Genomic DNA, 20,897 nt, shown 5'->3' with positions numbered 1-20,897 from the left:
GTTCTCAAACTGGGGGTCAAGACCCCTCAGGGGGTGACAAGTTTATTACATGGGGGGTCACGAGCTGTCAGCCTCCACCCCAAACCCCGCTTTGCAGCCATCATTTATAATGGTGTTAAATATATAAAAAAGTGTTTTTAATTTATAAGGGGGGGTTGCACTCAGAGGCTTGCTATGTGAAAGGGGTCACCAGTACAAAAGTTTGAGAACCACTGATATAGATCCAATCTACATAAGGACCCTGAAATAGAAGAAAATCTCTATAAAACGATCTCATGCGGTGTCAGTTTTAAGTTCATGCCATAGAACTAGACTTTCTACCTTATCATATAGAAGGCCCTTTGTGCTTTAACACATTGTGCCAAATTAATGATCTCAGTAAATTTAAACGGGGGATGAATTTGGGCCATTGTGATTCAAATTCTACTCACTTTAATTCCATAAAACTCAAAGCCATGCCATATAGGTGCATGTGGTTTAGGGTGACCAGACATCCCGATTTTATCGGGACTGTCCCGATATTTGCTTGTTTGTCCCGCGTCCCAACCAATGTTAGGTCGGGACACTGGACAAACAAGCAAAGGCTCCCGCGCACAGGCAGAGCCCGGAGGGGCTCGCGCCCCCCCCCCGCCCCGACTCCATCCCCTCCTTCCCCCATTGGATCCCTCCCCAAATCCCCGCCGCTTCCCCAAGCACGCCATTCCTCCTCCCTCCGCAAGTGCTGGAGGGAGGCCCGGGAGACGCAGGAGAGCACGGGGCCGGGCTGAGTGTGAGTCCGGCCTGGCCCCGAGCGCAGGCAGGACTCAGGCGGGGCGGTACCTGGAGAAGGAGCAGGGAGGCAGCCCGCGGGGCCAGGCGGCAGCTGTTCTCCCCACCTAGTCAGTGGCCAGTGGGATTCGGGAGCAGCCGCTGCTGCAGCTCCCACTGCCGCGGCGGGAGGAAGCGGCTGCTGACCAAGCACGTGGCACTCGGCGGCTGCGGCTCTGGCGCCCAGGGTGCGAACCCCCCGAGCCCGGGCCTGCTGCGGCGACCCAGCATGCACGCTGCACCCAGCCCCTGGCCAGTCGCGTCTGGGCTGGCTGCCCAGCTGGTGCAATCCCACGGGCGGCCCTGGGGCGGAGGCAGCGGCAGCCTGGTTCGTTCCCTGCGGGACCCGAGCGGGACGGGGGGGCTGGGGCCTGCTGGGAACGAATCCCGCGGGATTGCATCAGCAGGGGCGGGGGTGGGGGGGCGCTCCGGCGTTTTTTTTTTTGTTTTTTTTTTGCTCCGCCCCCCCCCGTCCCGATATTTCAGTTTTGACATCTGGTCACCTTAATGTGGTTTAGAATCAACATCTAGAATTGGACTCAAGCGAACTCAGGAAGTCAGTGCTGATTTTAGAAAATGTGTAATACATCTTTCTGGCTAAGCAGTTTGGCAGCCATATTCTACACAAGCTGCAGCTTTGGAGTGGTCTTCAAGTACAACTCCAAATAGAGTACAGTGAAGGATCCAGTCTAGATAGGGCTGGCTTGGAAAGAAAAAGGATGCAAACACAGTAAGAGAAGCTAATGATACTAGGTGCTTTTGGCCACCAACAAAACCTGGGATTCCAGAAGCATATAGTGCCCCCAAATGGTGACTCTCTTGAGCAGAGGTTGGGTGAACCCCTTTAACAACTGGGGCAGGAGGAATACTCACCCTACAACTTGAGGAGCCTTCTCATGAAAATTTAGTTGCATTACCCACTCTAACTTCTACAAGAAAATAAACTCCTAACATACAGGACACCCTTTTCATCTAAGGTACTGATATGGCCCCAAGCATCTCACAATCTTTAATGTATATATCCTCACAACACCTATGAGGTATGGAAGTACTATTATCAAGAGGCACAGAGCCTTGTCTATGGTACCACAAGAAGTTTGTAGCAGAGCTAGGAAACTGAACCAGAGCCACCCAAGTCCCAGACCAATGCCCTGACCGCTGGATCAACCTTCACCCCCCTGTCAGTGCGACTCCTTCATTTTCATGTAATATAAATGTGAACATTGGAGAGCTGCCTCAGCATGCACCTGATGTGACAGATCTTAACACTGGAGATAGTGAATACAAAATTATCACCCAACCCAGAAATCACTTGCTCAGGCGAGTAACATTACTCATGTGAGCAGCCCCATTACAAGCAATAGGATTTCTTGCAGCTGCAAACGCTGTGCAAGGTAGTAAGTGTTTGCAGCACTGGGTCCCTAGTGTGTGAGATTATGTAATAGCAGCAAAGAAACGTAGAGGTTTTTAAAAGGAAGTGAGAAGTAGCTCATGCATTGGGAATGAAGTTTAAGGAATATAAAACAGTCCACTTAATCTGGAATGCTAGAAACATTTCTCAGAGAGAGAAGCTGCATTCTGCCAAGACGAAGGAAGGAAAGTAGTGCATTGGGGAGAGTAAAGGACTGGGAGTTTCAATCTACACTGGAAAATTTAGGACCAAAATTCACCAATATTGCAGTCCATAATGGTGGGCACCGGTTTGTATTGCCACACACTGAGTAGGGCCTGGAGCAAAACAGCTGGAATTGTGGCAATGAACAAAGCAAAACCCAGAGGACACTGTTTCCTTAGGAGGAAGGAAAAGAGCTGCTGTTTCAGTAGTTCAGCTGCTCCTTGTTCCTTCTTCAGGAAAGGAGGAGGAACTGAAAGCAGAATGACCCAGGAGCGCCTTCCCTTTTAACTGAAAGTAATTTAGACCACATCACTAATTTACAAATTTGTCACTAACCAGGGATATGAAACAATTTTTTACATCTTGCCTCATTTTTGCTGGACACTCTATTGCAGATGTCCTGCTTTCAGGAGCTGACAAGACAGGCGCTCAGATCTTTTCATTTTTATTTTTTTCCCCTTCTAGACTCACTGTTCAAAATCAGCCATTTCTACTACAGCTCTCAGAGTAGTATTATTTCTGCTTTTGAAAGGAACCTTCTTGTCACGTCCGATGAAAATGCTGCAAGGGTTTTATATTCTCCAAGACACTAACAGAAACACAAGTATCCAGTATATCCAGTCAAACTCACGCCCACATTTGTTTCCATGGTAACCTTTGGAGACATACATAAACTGACTGCAGAAAGCAGAAGGAAACTCAGTAGAGGGAATCATGTCTGCATTTTGACATGCTCTTGTTATTCAACATAACAACAAATACAAACCACAGAGATCTAAACCACAAACAGGTGGGGGTGGAATATGAATGTATCCTCAAAAATTTGCTCATGAAGGGAGAAAATATATAACTTAACTGGGGTTAAACCATGGTCCTCACCACCATAGGTGAATCTATGAAAGTAAAATAGCACCAAACTTCCACCAATAATACACAATATATTGAATCTTTCTCTCATTGTATTATTATTTCTTGAGCACTAACAACATACTCAGCATTGTATGGGAACACACAGGAGAGATGGACATCTCTCCCTCCCTCTTTCTAAATCTTAGTTAATTTTTAGCCACGTGGCCAAAAATAAATTGTGCTGTTGCCTGGGTGATAGTATATACTGTATATCATTAATGATCATTGTGGCCAGCAACAGCAAACCAAGCCATAGCTGCCAGCCCCATGCTTCCCACTCAAAAGAGGCCTTATGACTCACTGGATCCCTTCCCCTTTTCTTGCTTTAGAGTCAGTCCTTCTAGGTATTCTTGCCCCAGGTTGCTTTAACTTACACTGGGGCTGGCACAGATCTATCCCGAGAAGCTGTAACAAGCTCCCAAATAGCCTCTCTCTCTGCAGCACCATGTAGAAATGTGACACAGCAGATCCATCACCACAAAAGCAAGCAATATGCCAATTTGGAATCCCAATTGCTAAAGGTCAAGTAAACTGCAGCCACATAAAATTTGACACTTGCCCATAAAGTCCCCCTAAAGAGCAATGATTCTACACTGACATTATTATTTGTGCTTCTACATGCAAAGGGAAGAATGTGTAAGTTAAAGCAGCTTGCTCCCTTTGTTAAATTGCTTTTGGAGGGGAATAGTCTGGATTTGGTGAATACAAGGGATTTAGCCCAGGACATTCATTTTATTTATTTTGGAAAAAGACAACCATTCTCCAACAAGAGAACACCAAAAATCAGTAAGTCATATCCACCATATTCTGACCCGTCCCCTTGTTTATGATGGGAGTGCAGGGTGGCATTTTTTTTGCTCTAACTTACTGTACACTTTTCTTTGAGTGAATTGGACCTAACTTGCATCCCTTTTATTAAATTAAAATCAAACGACATTCCACTGGGCCCTAAATGTGCGATCAACTCTTCAAAAAGCCAAGAAAGAGGAGCATACCAACAAGGCAGAAAATAACCCACAAACAAATCCATTCACTCAAAAAGATCATCCAAGAGGAAGAGGAGTGAGCATATGAAAGAAATTCAGAGCATGAGAGTTGTTTAGCGTATAACAACACTTAAAATACTAAAACAAAGAATAATAATTCAAAAAATAAATAGTATGTAGGCAGCCCTTAAAACATTCAAAGCAACTCATCCTCACAGCATGGCTGTGAGGGAAGCAGATTAGTATTAGAATCCGCATTTGAGAGATTGGGAAACTGAGACAGAGAAGTGTCGCAACCTTCCCAAGGTCACGCAAGCAAGTCAGTGACAGCCAATATTAAAATTCAGGACTTCTTGAACCTCATGCTCATTCCCCAGACCACGTTGCCTGGAAGATAAATCACTTAGGGAGAGATGGCGAATCCTTTACTCCTACAAGTGAACAGTTATGTACAGGAATAGTCTCACCGAAGTCCATGTGAGTCCTGTTCCTAACTACTCACCAGTGGGAGAAAAGGGTTCACTATTTGGCCCTACTGAATGGGAAAGATACATTGCCAAGAGTATCTGGCCTAGTGAGATTTTCAGCGATTTCCTAGTCTAAGATCTCTCCATATTATTTATTTCCCTTGCCTAGTTCTCTCTGGGTCCAAAATCATGGCATTTGCTTCTCACCTTTGATATAAAGTCTAACGTTATAATAATGCCCACTGTGACACTGAACCCCCTATTCTTCATAGTGATATTATGATGATATGATTATGGGGTAATTATGATGCATTTTGAATAAGACAGGTCATGTAAGGTGTCATTGGAAAAGTTATGATTTGCTGAATATGATTATCCTATTTGTATACATGTATTTTTGTATCCGAAGTTATGAATATTGACTATGGATCTGTATTTCACATGGAGTCACATCTGGGTGACGCCCACTAGGCAAGATGCTGCCAATCTAAATAGCTGCTTGTAAAGGGCCCGTTCAGGGTAATGAGCCATTACGGAAAACAATAGGCCTTAGGAAAAGCTTATCCCCCACCTGGTGAACCTTGCTGAGAACACTCCAGACATCCTATGGTTAATGGCGGCTGTGACTCTGCAAGGGCATGTGATCAGCCCACATGACTCTGGACTCCATTTTGGGTACCCGTATTTTTCCACAAACTGGTCTGGGAACTGAGTTTGCAACAAAGGGTTCCCGCTATATGGAAAGGCTATATAAGGCAGGGAGTGGCATCATCTGTTATTCTTCACTCCATTACAACTCAACACCTGAGAGAAGCTCCGAAAGAAAAAGACTTGGAATGGGGGAGGGGATCCCAAGCTACAAAGCAAGCGCAGCTGGTCCCTTAAGAATCTGCAAGCCTGCTTGTATCATCAGTCAGGGAGAGAATTTGCTCATAACCTATCTTTCTAGTGTCTTAGGCCTGGTCCACACTAACCCCCCACTTCGAACTAAGGTACGCAACTTCAGCTACGTTAATAACGTAGCTGAAATCGAAGTACCTTAGTTCGAACTTACCGCGGGTCCAGACGCGGCAGGCAGGCTCCCCCGTCGATGCCGCGTACTCCTCTCGCCGAGCTGGAGTACCGGCGTCAACGGCGAGCACTTCCGGGATCGATCCGGGATCGATTTATCACGTCTAGACAAGACGCGATAAATCGATCCCAGAAGATCGACTGCTTACCGCCGGACCAGGAAGTAAGTGTAGACCTACCCTTTGGCTTAGTTTGTGGTTTTGTTTATTTTACTAGGTAATCTGCTTTGATCTGTTTTCCATCACTTAAAATCTATCTAAGATCCCTGTGCAGTGCAAGACTATGTAATTTTGGGTTTATACTCCAGCGGGGGGTGCGTGCCTAGGGAGCTGGGAAACTGGCTGCGGTCTGCTGTTTGCATGTGGGTAGCCCAGTTTAGGTGAGTGGCGCCACCTGCTGTTGTGTTGGATGATAACAGGGCCTGGATGAGGCTGGCTATGTCGCCAACCCAGCTGTGTGTTGGAGAGGGGCCCCACGGTTCCCACAGCCCCCAGATTGCACCCAAGGGGTGACAACCCATAACACTCACATCTTGCAAATATTATGGGGATGAATCAAATACATATATATCACACAAAAGCTTTCTCTGATAACTCATCCATGATTTTTTTAAGCTTCCTGTTAAACAACACCATAATTTTTCTGGCACACAATAAATCAAGAAGAAGGAGAGTATCCAAATTGCTTTTCATGCTAATAAAGAAGCAGGATTACTCTGAAAACGTTCCCACTTTCATGTCTGAATATTCTATTCTATATAGGTTCTTATACTGCACTCATCCCCCATAGGATCCGAGCTCCTTTCAGCAGTGCAATGAGTAATTTAGCACGTGTCATTTAGCATGTGTCCGACATTTAGCATGCGTCTGTTCTCTCATCCTCTCTCCAGGAGAAGTGTGTGCAGTGGAGTGTTTTGGTTTATATTTTTAAAAAATAATACACACATAGACACATTGCTACATATTTGTGTTAGAAACGGCAAGCACAAAGACATGCACCTGAATGTAGCTTCTTCAGCATTGTGAACAGTTCATTTATGGACTGACAGTTTACTGGATAAGGAAATGAAGATACTAGGTGATGGCCTATATGATCTTGTAGTTGGGGTTTTAAAGAAAGAACCTTATCCAGACTCATTCTGCAGACAGTTCAGTAGGAAAACCTTCTGTAACACATTAGCTTGGAAGGACTCAATGGGGAAACACAGCTGTTAGCATACAGAGTTAAGATAAATGTTTTCATTTGAAACTCTGCAGGTGTGGGTTCTGATCTGTTACATCATTGTAAATCAAGAGTAATTCCAATGAGATAAATGGAATTACTTCTGATTTGCACCAGTGTAAATGACATCAGAATCAAGCCCTATTTATTTTCAAACTGCAAACATAAAATATTTTGCTTTAAATATAGTTGGAGGATGTAGGAAGTGGCTGCGGCTGCTGGAAATCATAGTATATTGCACTAAGTTCATATCAGGCAGATTCCTGCATGAAGGATTCTGCAAAACAATGGGGACCTAATATTTCCCCACATTCGCAACAATGAGAGCTACTCAGGAAAATAGGGCTCAAACTAAGGCAACTAAACATGCAATCCAGAAGCCACAGCATAGCAAGGAGCTCCGTCCTAAGGGAAGAATTCTCTCCCTTTTTGCTCAAACTACACACATTTTTCGTGCCTAGCGAAGGAAAAAAGCAGATTTGTACTTCAAATACTGCTTTTTGCTACTATTAAAATTTGAGAACAAATGTCATAAATTTGCCGAGTGCAAAAAGTGTTCACACAGCTCTTGTTTCAGACTAACAATGGTAGTTAATGCAGGCCCTTGATTTGAATGTATTCATAAAACCTTTCAAACTCCCTCCACCAGTGCAATATAATTTATAGGATGAATTTAAATGCAGGCTATTCAATTCTCTGCAATGGCCAAGATGATGTTTGCCTCTTTTATCTCCGTCTTTTGTCATGATGGATCAAGCAATAATCTTAAAATACAAACGACATTTTAGCCAGCATTTTTATGAACCTGAGTGCATTACAAGAATCCCATTGACTCACTGTAGTGATTAACAAAAATGACCCAAAGAGAATAGAGTACAGAGCTATACAAATTAGGCCAATAATAACGGGATACGATGTGACAGTTGCCCCCTTATACAAAAGGTTTTGTGGGGGTGAAGAATGCCATGGTAAAACTGATGTAATTACCTACAATCCTTGTAAGGATACAGTTGGAACTCATCAAAAATCCTTGCTGAGACAGGCAGTAACATGAGAGTATTAGTCTTATGGAGTCTAAATACTTCACTGCCAAGGCTGCACCTACAAGTCTCCTTTTCTCAGTCCTCCAAGACAAGGCAAAGCTAATCCTCAAGCACTTAATGCACTTAAATCTAATCACAATTTCTGTCTCTCTCCTTCTCTCTCTAATTGCTAGTAGTTTTAGAAACTGGAAATATGAGGTGAAATCATGGTTCCACTGAAGTCAATGACAAAACTCCCAGTTGTCTTCAGTGGGGCCAGGATTTCACCCATAGGACCCCAAACTGTCTGAATAAGAATTTTTTTCTCTCAGAGTTTATTAAATGCATTTGGCGCCCCACCGGAGCATCTCTTTGAAGCATTTTGAAAGTACAGAGGTGACATAAGTAAACTGCATAGCTACTGCAGTATATGTGCAATGATACCCACATGAATGTTAAGAACTTTGCTAGTTTTCTTTCTATGTAGCAAGATCATATTTTCTGGGTTCCTTTAATCTTTAGCAAGAAATAGGAAGGGAGTTCCTCAGGGTTTAAGCAAGATTCAGTCCAATCCAATATAAGCCTGTATTCAGAGTGGTTGGTAGTGCATAAACAGGCATGCCGTAGACTTTGGGGTTGCATTCACTTTTCTTTCATAGTTTCTGATTATGTTTGATTAGCTTAATGGGGGGTGCTCATCAATTGGGAAGGAAGGGTATGACTACTGTTGAAGACTCATATATTCCTTTGCATATCTACTATCCTTCTGGTCTGTCTTTTCTCTTTTATCTCCTTCCTCTAGCTACGCCACCTCCCATACTCTTTTGTGTAATGTTATCCTGTTTTGGACAGTGGGTGAGAGAATGGGGTAACAAAATGAACAGAACTTAGCCACTTACTTAATCAATGCCCAGCTAAGCTAAGCCTGAGGCTTATTATCAGCAAAGGAGAACAGACCCTGAGCCTGCTGGTGTAAATAGGGTTGCCAGGTGTCCAGTTTTCGATCGGAACACCCGGTCGAAAAGGTACCCGGGGTGGCGGGGCAGAGATGGGGTCTGGGGAAGGGGCGGGGCAGAGGGTGGGGCCACGGTGTTCAGTTTTGTGCAATTAGAATGTTGACAACCCTATGTGTAACACAGAGAGCAATATTTTCAAAAGTGACACAGGCTCTTAGGTCTTAACTCCACTAAAAATACCTTTGAGGATTGGGCCTTAGTCCCATTGGCTCTTAAGTAACTTAGGCACATTTGAAAATTTTACCCAATCACTTAGGAGGGAGGGGCAAGAGAACTCTGCTACCCTTGGTGATCAGGAAGGTGCTATATATTTAAGATAGATCCCAAACAGCTCTGAGGTACAATATTTCTTTTCAGGTGAATGTGGTGAATGGCATGAAGCAAAAGCCAAGAGAGTGACATTAAATAAGTACAGCGTGACATACTGCATTGATTCGCTACTGAAACTGCTTTAAACCACAGCTCTTGAATAACTCAGAAGGGAGTACTGCCAGCTAACAGCAAGGGTTTAGAATGCAAAAAAGAGATGAGCTTAAAATAAATGCATCCAAGCAAAACACAGGATAAAAAAAATCATTCATCGCATACAGAAAGACTAACGATTGAAACCCGTTTACATGTTGTGCATCAGGCTGACCAATCCTAGGGACAGTTGGCACAGCATGTAAATAGGATGTATATTAAACAGTGTATAAGGGAAATAAACTTTTAAACTTCAGGGCATGAGATCACTTCTTTAAGGAAGAAGATTCCCCTATAGGCAGGTTATCCCATTAATGCCCACTACAGTAAAACCTGGCACTGGCAACTGTCAGCAACAGGCTACCAGACTATATGGACTAATGGTTGTATCTGGCATGGCAGTTCCTCTGTTCCTAACAGACGAAGGGATCCGCACCTGCTCAGTAGATAGGATTTCTGGGCTGCTTGAATGGGTAGGGAGACAGGGAACTCATGTAAATAAGCCCCTCCAAGCAGGCCAATGTATATCCCCAGCCCTCTCACTCCTGCTAGGGTTATGGAGAATGCAGTAGTTAGTGCACACTTAAACCTACAATAACATCTGCAGGGCCGCCTGGAGGGGGGGCGAGTGGGGCAATTTGCCCCAGGCCCCGGGCCCCGCAGGGGCCCCCACGAGAATGTCGGAGGCTCCCCCCTGCCTCCGCCTTCCCCTTCCCCCCTCTCCCGGAGCCTCAGCGTGCCGTGTCTAGGAGTGGCCCTGGACAGCGCTGTAGCGGCGTGGTTCAGGCGGGGCCTGAGCTCCCGCCGCTCCGAGCCGCCTGGTAAGGGGGCGGGGCTGCGAGCTGCGGCCAAGTGGCGGGAGCTCAGGCCCCACTGGAGCCACCACACCGCTGCAGCACTGTCCAGGGCCGCTCCTGGATGCGGCGCGCTGAGGCTCCGGGAGAGGGGAGGCGGGGGTAAGCAGCATGGTAAGCCCCTCTGAGCCAGACACCCCATCCCCCCCACAGCCCTGACCCCCAGCTCCGAGCCCAGCCCCTCTGAGCCGGGCACCCTCCTGACTCCATCCCCCCCACAGCCCTGACCCTCAGCTCCGAGCCCAGCCCCTCTGAGCCGGGCACCCCCCGACCCCATCCCACCACAGCCCTGACCCCCAGCTCCGAGCCCAGCCCCTCGGAGCTGGACACCCCTCTGACCCCATTCCCCCCACAGCCCTGACCCCTAGCTCCAAGCCCAGCCCCTCTGAGCCAGACACCCCCCTGACCCGATCCCCCCCACAGCCCTGACCCCTAGCTCCGAGCCCAGCCCCTCTGAGCCGGGCACCCCCCTGACCCCATCCCCCCACAGCCCTAACCCCTACTTCCGAGCCCAGCCCCTCTGAGCCGGACACCCCCCCCCGACCGCATCCCCCCCACAGCCCTGACCCCTAGCTCCAAGCCCAGCCCCTCTGAGCCGGGCACCCCCTGACCCCATCCCCCCACAGCCCAGACCCTCAGCTCCGAGCCGGGCACCCCCCAACCCAGAGCCCAGCTCCCCACCCAGCCCTGGGCAACAGCAGCACCACCCCCAGGCAGCGACAGCCCATTGGCACCAACCATCACCATCACCCAGCAACAGCCCATTATGTAATTGCAAATGTATACATACCATTAAAGCATTTAATGTTTTTAAATAATGTATTTCGTGTATTTTCAAATTATTAAAAATTAATTTTTGCATGTATTTCATTGGTTATTTTTTACATTTCCAAATACATGTTACTATAGTATTGCAACTTTTTTTTATGGAAGGGGCCCCCGAAATTGCTTTGCCCCAGGCCCCCTGAATCCTCTGGGCGGCCCTGAACATCTGTGTGGCTCTAGCAGTAATGGGGGCAAGGGGGAACAGGGAGGGTTGTGGAGGGGAGCCTGTCCTTTTCCAGAATAAACAGAAAGTTTTCCCCTTGTGGGAAGGATCTCTGGAGGGGATGTCACCTCTTCATCTCCCACTGCCAAATGCTATGGCAAGCTCTCACCAAACAAGCTCTATTTTGGAGGTGTTGGTCAGGGGGACTTCTTTGGGATACATGGTGTCTCCTGACTGCCACTTAGTTGTGAAGAAACCTGCCAGAAATGTTTCACGATCACCTCTGGAGGAATCTTCCCCACCACCAGCCATGATCTTTTTACAGCGCTGTGGTTGCAAAGCTCAGGGCTGGGACCCATAAGTAATCAACCCAGGACAGGACCCACAAGTAATCAACACAGTAAAGTTTGGTGTCTTGCATTTCCCAATCATTGTCACTACCGAGTGGCATAAATAAAGGTGAGTCACATAGTAAGTCAAAACTGGTTAGAACTTTATGCATTTTCAGAATTTTTAAAAAACTATTGTACATAATGCAAGAATAAACATACAGAGAACGCTTTCCTTTTTGCTTTCAATCACCCATCTAAATCTGAACCAGGGCCTTAATCAGAATGTAAAATCCATCAATAATGGTGCCTGTCACTTACTTGGCTTAACATTAACGATGACATTCTCGGCTGAGTGCTGAGGTGGGAATCTGCAGTTCTCTCCTTGGCCTTCGCTGCTGCCATATTCTATTACTTCCACTTGTCCAAGTGGCACACTCCATTTTAATAAATACCTTAGGCCAGTTGCCATGATGCCACTGCTTTCATACGAAGAGCTGGAAGATGCATAAATTATTGAGTTTTTGAGCACCTGTAGGTCTTTCATGCTAGTAGTCATTTTATTTACTATTTTGATTTGGAAAATCTGCATAGGTCTCTGTAACACGTGCAATACTATTTTAAAAAGATCACACACATGACATTGACCAGCATTGCTGTGTCTTTTGCTCTTTATACAACAAACATAATATAAAGAAACTGCACTGGGCATAGTGGGGTCCAGGTAACCATGTTTACTAACTATATATACCATGCAAGGCCTAGCTACATAGACACACTGCTGCTCAGGCAAGCCTCTGAGGGCACTTGGAACACAGATGACAGAGAGGGTCACTAGAGGGCTCACAAACTATTTAAAGTATATTACCCAAGGGATTACCTATCATGCCCTCAAGCTCAGAAGACTTGTACTTTGATGGGTGAACTTAACCTCTAGTGAGAATGCCATGCTCCCACTGGTCAAACAGTATTAGATTCTCATCTGACCTCAGCTCTCATGTGTAGGGGGTTTCCAACTTTCTAATCACACAAACTGAACATCCCTGCCCCGCCCCTTCTCTGAGGCCCCGCCCCCGCTCACTCCATTTCCCCCTCCCCCATCGCTCACTCTTCCCCACCCTCATTCACTTTCACCGGGCTGGGGCATGGGGTTGGAGTCCGAGAGGGAGTATGGGCTCTGGGCTGGGGGTACAGGCTCTGGGGTGGAGCTGGGGAAGAGGGATTTAGGGTGCAGGAGGGGGTTCCGGGCTGGGGCAGGGTTGCAGGGGGGTGAGAGCTCCGGCTGGGGGTGAGGGTTCCCACTGGGGGTGGGGCCGGAGTTGAGGGGTTTGGGGTCTGAGAGGGGGCTAGAGGCTGGGCCAGCAGGTTGGGGCATGGGGGTCCGGCAGTGCTTATCGCGGCTCCGAGGAAGTGGCCGCCAGATCTCTGCAGCCTCTAGGCGCATGGGCGGCCAGGCAGCTCTACATGGTGCGCGCTGCCTTCGCACCTGCAGGCACCACCCCCTGCAGCTCCCATTGGTCACAGTTCCCGGCCAATGGGAGGTGAAAAGCCAGTACTCAGGGTGGGGGCAGCACGCGGAGCCTCCCAGTCCCTGGCCGCCCCAGTGCCCAGGGGCTGCAGGGACCTGGCAGTCACTTCCGGGAGGAGCACGAAGCCTGCCTTAGCCCTAGGCCTCCACTGCACTGACGACCGGACTTTTAACAGCCCAGTTGGCAGTGCCGACTGGAGCTGCCAGGGTCCCTTTTCGACCAGACGTTCCGGTAGAAAACCGGATGCCTGGCAACCCCACTTGTGTGGCATAATACTATGTCTTTTAGGTTTTTCTTTCCTCTGAAGATGGAAGAAAAAGTAACATGTAAATGACTTGCTGTTGTTCATAATGCAGAGAACTCTCATGTAAATGATTAACCATTCCAAACAGAATATGCCAGTCACAACCAGATACGTAAAGCAAAGCACAAAATGAAAACACCTGCACTCTACATGTGTGTTACATGGGTCAGAAGCAGGGTAAAGAGCAGAGATAAGTCATGGCATAATTAATTTTCATATGTACTTAGGCAGTTCAGAACGCATCTTAAAATCTACAGTTGTTGTATCTACAATTTTCCACTTACCTTGACAATGCTCCACCAGTTCTCACTGATGTTTTATTTTACCAAACCTTTATTTTCCATAGGATGTCAACTAAAAATGTCACTCTCCTCTAATATTTTAACTATAATCTGTGATCACCTTTATCAAATCTACTATATTCCATAGGCATGAAATCCCAAACCAAATGTCTAATTTGCATTGCTTGGCATTTTTAAATATTCAGTACTACCCTAATATATATTTAACATAAGGTTTTCACATTTATGATGCATAAATACACTGAAGCCTGTTGATAGCAAAACTGCTTCATAGTGAAGTAAAACAAAAGCCCAGATTGTTTAAAAGTATCGGAATGTGCAAACTGCAATTCTGCTTAGCGTGAAGATATTCTCTGGAATAAATTAATACTTCCCTATCAATGGGTTCCACCATATATGGATTCCCCTTGCAATCATGGGTGACCCACAAGTCACTTAAAAAAAAAAGGATAACGTATTTTCCAAATTATGGGCCGGACTGTCATTTCGGCCTCCATAAACGGAGGGAAGAAAACCCAGCAAATATGGGCAGGGTGTGTTTGTGAGAAAGGAGATTTATCTTTGTCTCCTCTTTCCTGCTGAATCCCATCAGCAGATGCGCCAAGAAATCAGGCTTCATGGATGGGAGGGGATTGGCTAGAGGGACAGAGAGCGGTCACTATCAGCCATGTTGTTCCTTTGCTAACCCTACAAGAAATGAGCAAGTATTATAATGATCCTTTATGGATTTAAAGTCTATGAAGAAGCCCCAGATCTGGACACCTCAAAGCTACAGAATAGTATGGATCCTGATCTGGATGCACAGCTTGCAGCTGGGCCCATCTCTAAGTGGAATGCACAGTGGTCAGAGGTGGAAAGCCCTATTGTTGACGTGAGTAAAGCCTTTATAAATCCATTATTATGGAAAAGGTGTGGGTGGAGAACTTGAGAGAGCTAGTTCAATTCTGAACTGCTAGAGAAAAAATAACCCTGTACATTTTAATGAGACATCTTTTTCTGTGTTAACAAATCCCCATGGCACACGTATACCAAATTAGACAGCTCCCCTAAGCAGGGTGCTAAGTAATGGTCAGGCCCACAGGAAGAGGAGCATTGAGTCTGATTACTGTAACAGTCACCTTAATAGCAAACCCAGAGACTCAGCAAAATCATGGACTTTTCACATGAGAAAAGAAAACAGGTTGCATTCTGCCACTTTAGGAACAATTACACAGAATCCAGGACAAGGTGTCACAGGAAGGACTAAAATAGGCAAAAGAAAGCAATTTTCTCTCAGTGAATCACAAGAAAATACCCAGGTGTGACTGAAGGACTGAATAAAAGGGAAAGGAGAAGAATCACAATTCCTGGTTAATAGGAAAACAGCTTGTGAACATCTGAAGAGCAAAGTGTTATTAAAAGTCACTTTTCACTTGCTGATATCGTTTGAGACTTAGCACTAGTAAGATTACACAAAATAGGTAAGGAATACCTTAAGGTATTCACATTTCAGTAGTGTACTGAAGACATCACATTGGGCTGAGAAAAGTTGCTAGTTTTAGTTTAGTTAGTTAGTTAGTTTGTTAAGAAAGAAAGAAAGAAAGAAAGAAAGAAAGAAAGAAAGAAAGAAAGAAAGAAAGAAAGAAAGAAAGAAAGAAAGAAAGAACTTAGTGGTCTGTCTATATGTTCTCTGTCAGCATGCACCCATACACAAAGGAAAAAAAATTACAATACAACCAACATATTAAAATGTGTGTGATCTTGGCACACATGAAAGTAACAGACTAATAGCACCAGTTATACCAGCAATAGGACAGAAAGCACTATGCAAAAGATACCTTTTTCTAAGCACCTCAGTCTTAATCCTTCAGTTTTAGGCTTCAGGGGTGGAAGCCTGGCACAACTGATGTTAATGGGAGCTTTGCTATTGACTGCGATGGTTCCAGGATTTCACCCCAGCTTTTTTATTTTTAAACAGTAAACTCGACCAAATTACAGTTTTGTGTGTGTGCATGTGCACACAAAGAATCAACACCAGACTGAGCTCCTATAAACTCACTTTCACCCATTACCCAAGTCCAGGCCAACACTCAGGTCTTCAGAGGTGAGGAGTTAGTGCACTAAGCAACTGTGCCACCTAATCTCCACTACAGGCCAACTCTTACCAATATCTGGAAACTGGACAAATTGCTTCTGTCTATCTGTAATTTTCTGTTTGTACCTTTTTCTAGTGGTTTATCTTAGTTCTTTAAAATACAATCAGGAGAGAAGAACAACAAAGCTATTGGCACATTATCGAAATTTACAGAAACTAGTATCTATGGTTAACGTTTCCATTAAGAATCCATTCTGGTTAATGTTTCCAAGTGATCCATTCAAACAGCATGAAGTGAGCCTTACCGTGCACTCACTGTTGCACACATCAATACATCGTTCAGCATGAAGAGTCGTCGTTCTTTGGTTTTGACAATTTCTCCTTTCTCGTTGTAAACTGTTTCTATCATATCATCAGTCCGTATTAGGTATCGGTTTCCACTGCTGAGTAACTGGAGTTTTAAAACGATCAACATATTAATGTATACACATGACATAGCCAACATCCACTGCAAAAACAGAGGCAAATATAATGGGATACCCTATTCTATACTGTATTAAAAGTGTTTATAGGTGGATTTAAGGACCCCTCTGGCATAAAATAGGAATTGGGCCCATAGACTTCTACAATTCCTTTCTCTCTACTCCCTTCCAGTCAATTCACACATGCTCTGAGGTGTCAACTACTCCAAAGGGGCAAGAAGGAGCAGGAGGAGGCAGAGTCATGGCTACTCCCTCTGCATGCACTGGTCTACAGAGCTGACTGGCAGTTGAGAAAACCACATAAGGCAGTATACAGGCTCCCACTGCATGCCACAAAGCTACCACGTCTGATAGCACAAGGTCACCTGGAACTCCCATTGGGAACACTGCCCCGCTCTCCCCTGTCCCCAAAGCACGAGCCAGTGCCTATTAGGTAAAATTTGTCTCTATGTTTTACTCCTTTAACTACATGTCAATGATCATCATGTTGCTGTTTAGACAAGCTACCATGCAGTGTACAGGATATATAATTAGGAGGAAAGGTTAAAAGACCTAGGTCAATCCTCTACCTCCAGAGCATCTGGGAACTGAAACCAGTGTTCCAGATGCAGCCCTGCCAATGCTGTCAGTACAGTACACAATTTTTAACCTTTTGGCTACACAGGTAAATAAAGCACATCCAGGCTTATCCCAATACTCTGATAAATTCACCACTTTTTTTCTTTTGAAATATTGATCTTAATGATGCAAAAGGCCTAGAAATGCCTATTCTTTGGTTGACTACTTCCCCTCCAGATAACCGAGAGGACTTTCTACACCACTTGAGAAAAATATGAGGTGCAGTCAGCACTTTTTTCTCAGAATAGGTCTAGGCGCTCACCATCCTATATAGATGTATTAAAGAGAATAAATCATAAAGGAGCAGTAATTCAAGTATGTGATGCCTCATCTCCCAGAAAGAACAGAGGCATTTATGCTGCACAGTAAGACAAGAAGGTTGTTCCTGTCTCAATTCCTTTTAAATGTATCTCACCATTCTCGTGAGGATATTTCTATTTTACTATCCAAATAATTGAATAATACAGGCAAAACAAGAAACTATTAGATACATCAGTCAGCGCATCTGGGACTGCTTTGTTGGGTTGAAATATTAAAGGGAAAAAATGGACCATTAAATACTTTACACTGCCTATAGGGCTAAATCCTGGATCCTGCCATGAAGACAAATTAGGATGTCTTTGTGCAGAGGATCTATGTGAAGGTATGAGGTGGGATAAGGAGTTAGCATTCTCCCTTTACCAGATCATGGAACACCATTGGGCTGCTAAGTACCTCCGCTAGGCTGCAGCACTGGACACAACCCTGCACCCACAGCACATTGTGGTTTTGGACAGTAGACCTATATTATCATAGAGGTGCCTTACATTTTCCAGCCATTCTATCCCCCAAATCCGCCTATGCTTTAAATAGAACCATCACACAAAGGGGTGCAGATTAGGTAGCCACTCCACTAGCTGCTCAGGAGAAGGTAATAAGAAATTAGCAATGTATGAGCTTCCACAGTATAAATTATATTCTGTCCCAACCTTGTTCAGATAACGTTCATTCATGGCTTTTGCGATCTGCTTTATTTCACAGCGCTGATCTGCATCTCTTTTCCTTTCATTTAATTTCTCTGCCAATGTTTCGAGCTCTGTAAGAGCCATCTGCAGTGGCAGCCTGTCAGGATGTCCTTTAGTAGTATTTTTCAACATATCCTAAAAAAAGGAGTACAGATATGATTTCTGAGGCATAAGTTAAAGATGGGACATAGTGTTGTAAACTTCTGTCTAAAGTTATTGCATTGCTCTGAAACTGAAGACTACTCAAGGATAACCCCAATGCTATTAATGACTTCTGATGCAAATAATAGAGCACTTTGGAATCATCAGCACATTGGATCCTTAGTTGGCTGAATATTCTAATTGCTCTTCAAAGAGATGTTGGCCTGTGAAGCTTATTTTCCAGTAAGTAGGTAAGGAGATGGGATTCCAAATTGAAGAAAAATATGAAAGATACAAATGACATTAAAGAAACAGTCTGAAAATCAACATGCATTATAATACATAGATACCTGTATCCAATAAGCCTGAAAAACTTTCCCAACCTTTAATTTAATGTAAAGTCATACTGAAACTCTCTCTCATCATTATCATTATTATTATTTACTAAATGAGAACAATGAGCTTAATGCTGTATGAAATACAGTGGAAGAAAGTGCCTGCTCCATGGATCTTGAAATAATTTCCAAACATTTCCATATTTGAGGCAGACACTGAAACCATTTGGACAGCATGTTTCCCTTTGCCGACAATTCTCAGACATTCCTATGTACCCACTATTATTTCTTATCAGATTGCCCCATCTCCTCCGCTGCATCAATGATGCTAGCCTGTCTGCCCACTTGTGAACTCCTTCCCTCAACCATCTCTAGTCTTCATTCCACACTTACACATGGCCTACCATCCTCAAACCAGTCTTCCTCCATGACACCTAGAAGAAATTAATCAACTGATCATGGCTAGTGGGATGGAATTGGAGCTGCTCTGTAATAATTTAATAATACTATATGTTGAGTCAGTTATTGGGATGTCCACTGTACAAATATATTAGTTAAGATTACTAGGGGGCTGTAAGGAAAAACAAACAGGAAGAAAATGGAAAGGTTCAAGATAAACCACTTCCCCGCAAACACTTGAGGCTTCTTAAGAGACAGTGCCAGGATAGGAAAAGGCCTGGGAGCCAAAAGATTAAAAGAACTATAGCAGTTTAAGAAGGAATATTTTCTCAAAGAGGGTGGAGATGTTCAGGGGATACAAGCAGGGATAGAGGCAACTGCTGGGGGTGTGAAGAAGTTATGCCTGTGTAGGGTTCCATCAGAGGATGGTAAGCCTTTGGGTGAAATAGACATGCACGTAGACTGTTATTTTAAAATCCTTTTTGTCTAAATGCTTTGTTCCTACAGCAAAATAAACCATTTTTTGTTTTAAAAAGGATGTCTGATCACTGTACAGACATCCTAAAGACTCCTAAAGAGAAGAACCACTAGTGTCCAAACTCCGCACAGAACAATTGGCCCTTACCTGAATGTAGTGTATTTTTCCCTTTAAAACGACAACAGCTGTACACAAATACATGGCACAACTGTTTTTGAATCAGGGATACCTAAAGAAATATTTATTGACATGCAAAGGTAAAGTACCAAGCTCTAGTAACTTTTTCCCACAGTAGATCCTGGCACTCAAACTAAAAGATTACTAGAGCTGGATGAAAATTTTCAGACAAAGCTTTTTATTTATTTTTTTTGCCAAAAAATAAAGATTTGGATTGGCCCAAACAGTTGGTGAGTGTGTGCAATTTTGCCAAATTGTTTTGGCCGAAGAAAAAACAAAAACAAAAGATTCCAAAAAAGCTAAAAAGTTTCATTCTGACATTTTCAAAACAAAACATTTTGACTTTTTGATTTGAAATGACATTTTGTTTTTATTTTTAATCTCAATTTTATCTTAACAATTTCAGAAGGTAAAAAAAACCCTCTCAAAAAACAAACTGAAATGTTTCATTTTGGGTTGAAGATGATGTTTTATTTGACCCAAGGTAATTTTTTTTTTAAACTCTTTTGGCTCGCTGAAAAATTAAAAAAAAAAATTGTTTCGAGCGGATGTGAAACAAACAAAAACTCAGTGAACCTCACAGCTCTCGTTACTGCATACTTAATTTTTCACTTGTTTGATCCCAAGACTCAAAAACGGCTCCCATTTCAATATATTGCTACAGTATAACATAGATCCCACAGAATCCCCCAAGAGGGTGAGTACTAAGAGAATACAAAAGAAGCATTTATCAGCTAAGCCTCACTGGTAAGTATTGTTTACCTGAAGCAGAAGAATGAACTGTGGAAAGCGTTGTATGGGTTTCATCATTAAACCATAGAGTGTAATTCGATCAGGGCTCGACTCCTGGCATTGCTGAAATGAGAAAGTCACTGCATTTGCTCATGTTAGTAGAGTTCTATTATTGTCTTTCAGAAAATTAAAATATTTGCCAGGATTTCTTTATATCAATAACTTTCTTTGTACCAGGAATAGAACTAAGATTTCACAAATTCATTTAGAAATATTAGTTAGGTCTCTGTGAAAAATCTTACCATTTAATTTGTCATAATGGCAAGTGAAAAGAAAGAAAACTTCCTCCTTAAAAACAAGGGAAGAGACAAATCCCAACAGTACAAAAGTAGCTGAAATGGGAAACTAAATTCTGTGTGAACTGAGCACATTTCTACTTGTCTAGACAATGGATTTAAGCATGAGCTTAACTTTAAGCATGCAAGTGTTCCCATTGACTTGTTCCATGTCTTAAATTTAACCGTAAAAGTAACTGCTTTGTTGGATCGTGGCCTTATTTTCTATTATGGCTGTTC

General features: G+C 44.0%; 1 protein-coding gene across 1 annotated transcript in view; it reads right to left on the bottom strand.

Moving 5' to 3' along the window:
- Positions 1-20,897, bottom strand: part of ARHGEF10 (Rho guanine nucleotide exchange factor 10) — a 110,632-nt gene that overhangs the window by 68,622 nt on the left and 21,113 nt on the right. The window contains exons 11-14 of the mRNA XM_065401022.1: positions 20,353-20,445; positions 18,025-18,195; positions 16,262-16,407; positions 12,069-12,244 (exon numbers count right to left, since the gene is read on the bottom strand). Coding sequence (XP_065257094.1) covers positions 12,069-12,244; positions 16,262-16,407; positions 18,025-18,195; positions 20,353-20,445 — 586 coding nt within the window. The remainder of the gene's footprint in view (positions 1-12,068; positions 12,245-16,261; positions 16,408-18,024; positions 18,196-20,352; positions 20,446-20,897) is intronic.

The sequence above is a fragment of the Emys orbicularis genome, chromosome 3, assembly GCF_028017835.1.
Source record: "Emys orbicularis isolate rEmyOrb1 chromosome 3, rEmyOrb1.hap1, whole genome shotgun sequence".
Classification (NCBI taxonomy): domain Eukaryota; kingdom Metazoa; phylum Chordata; order Testudines; family Emydidae; genus Emys; species Emys orbicularis.
This window is presented reverse-complemented; position numbering and strand designations above follow the sequence as displayed.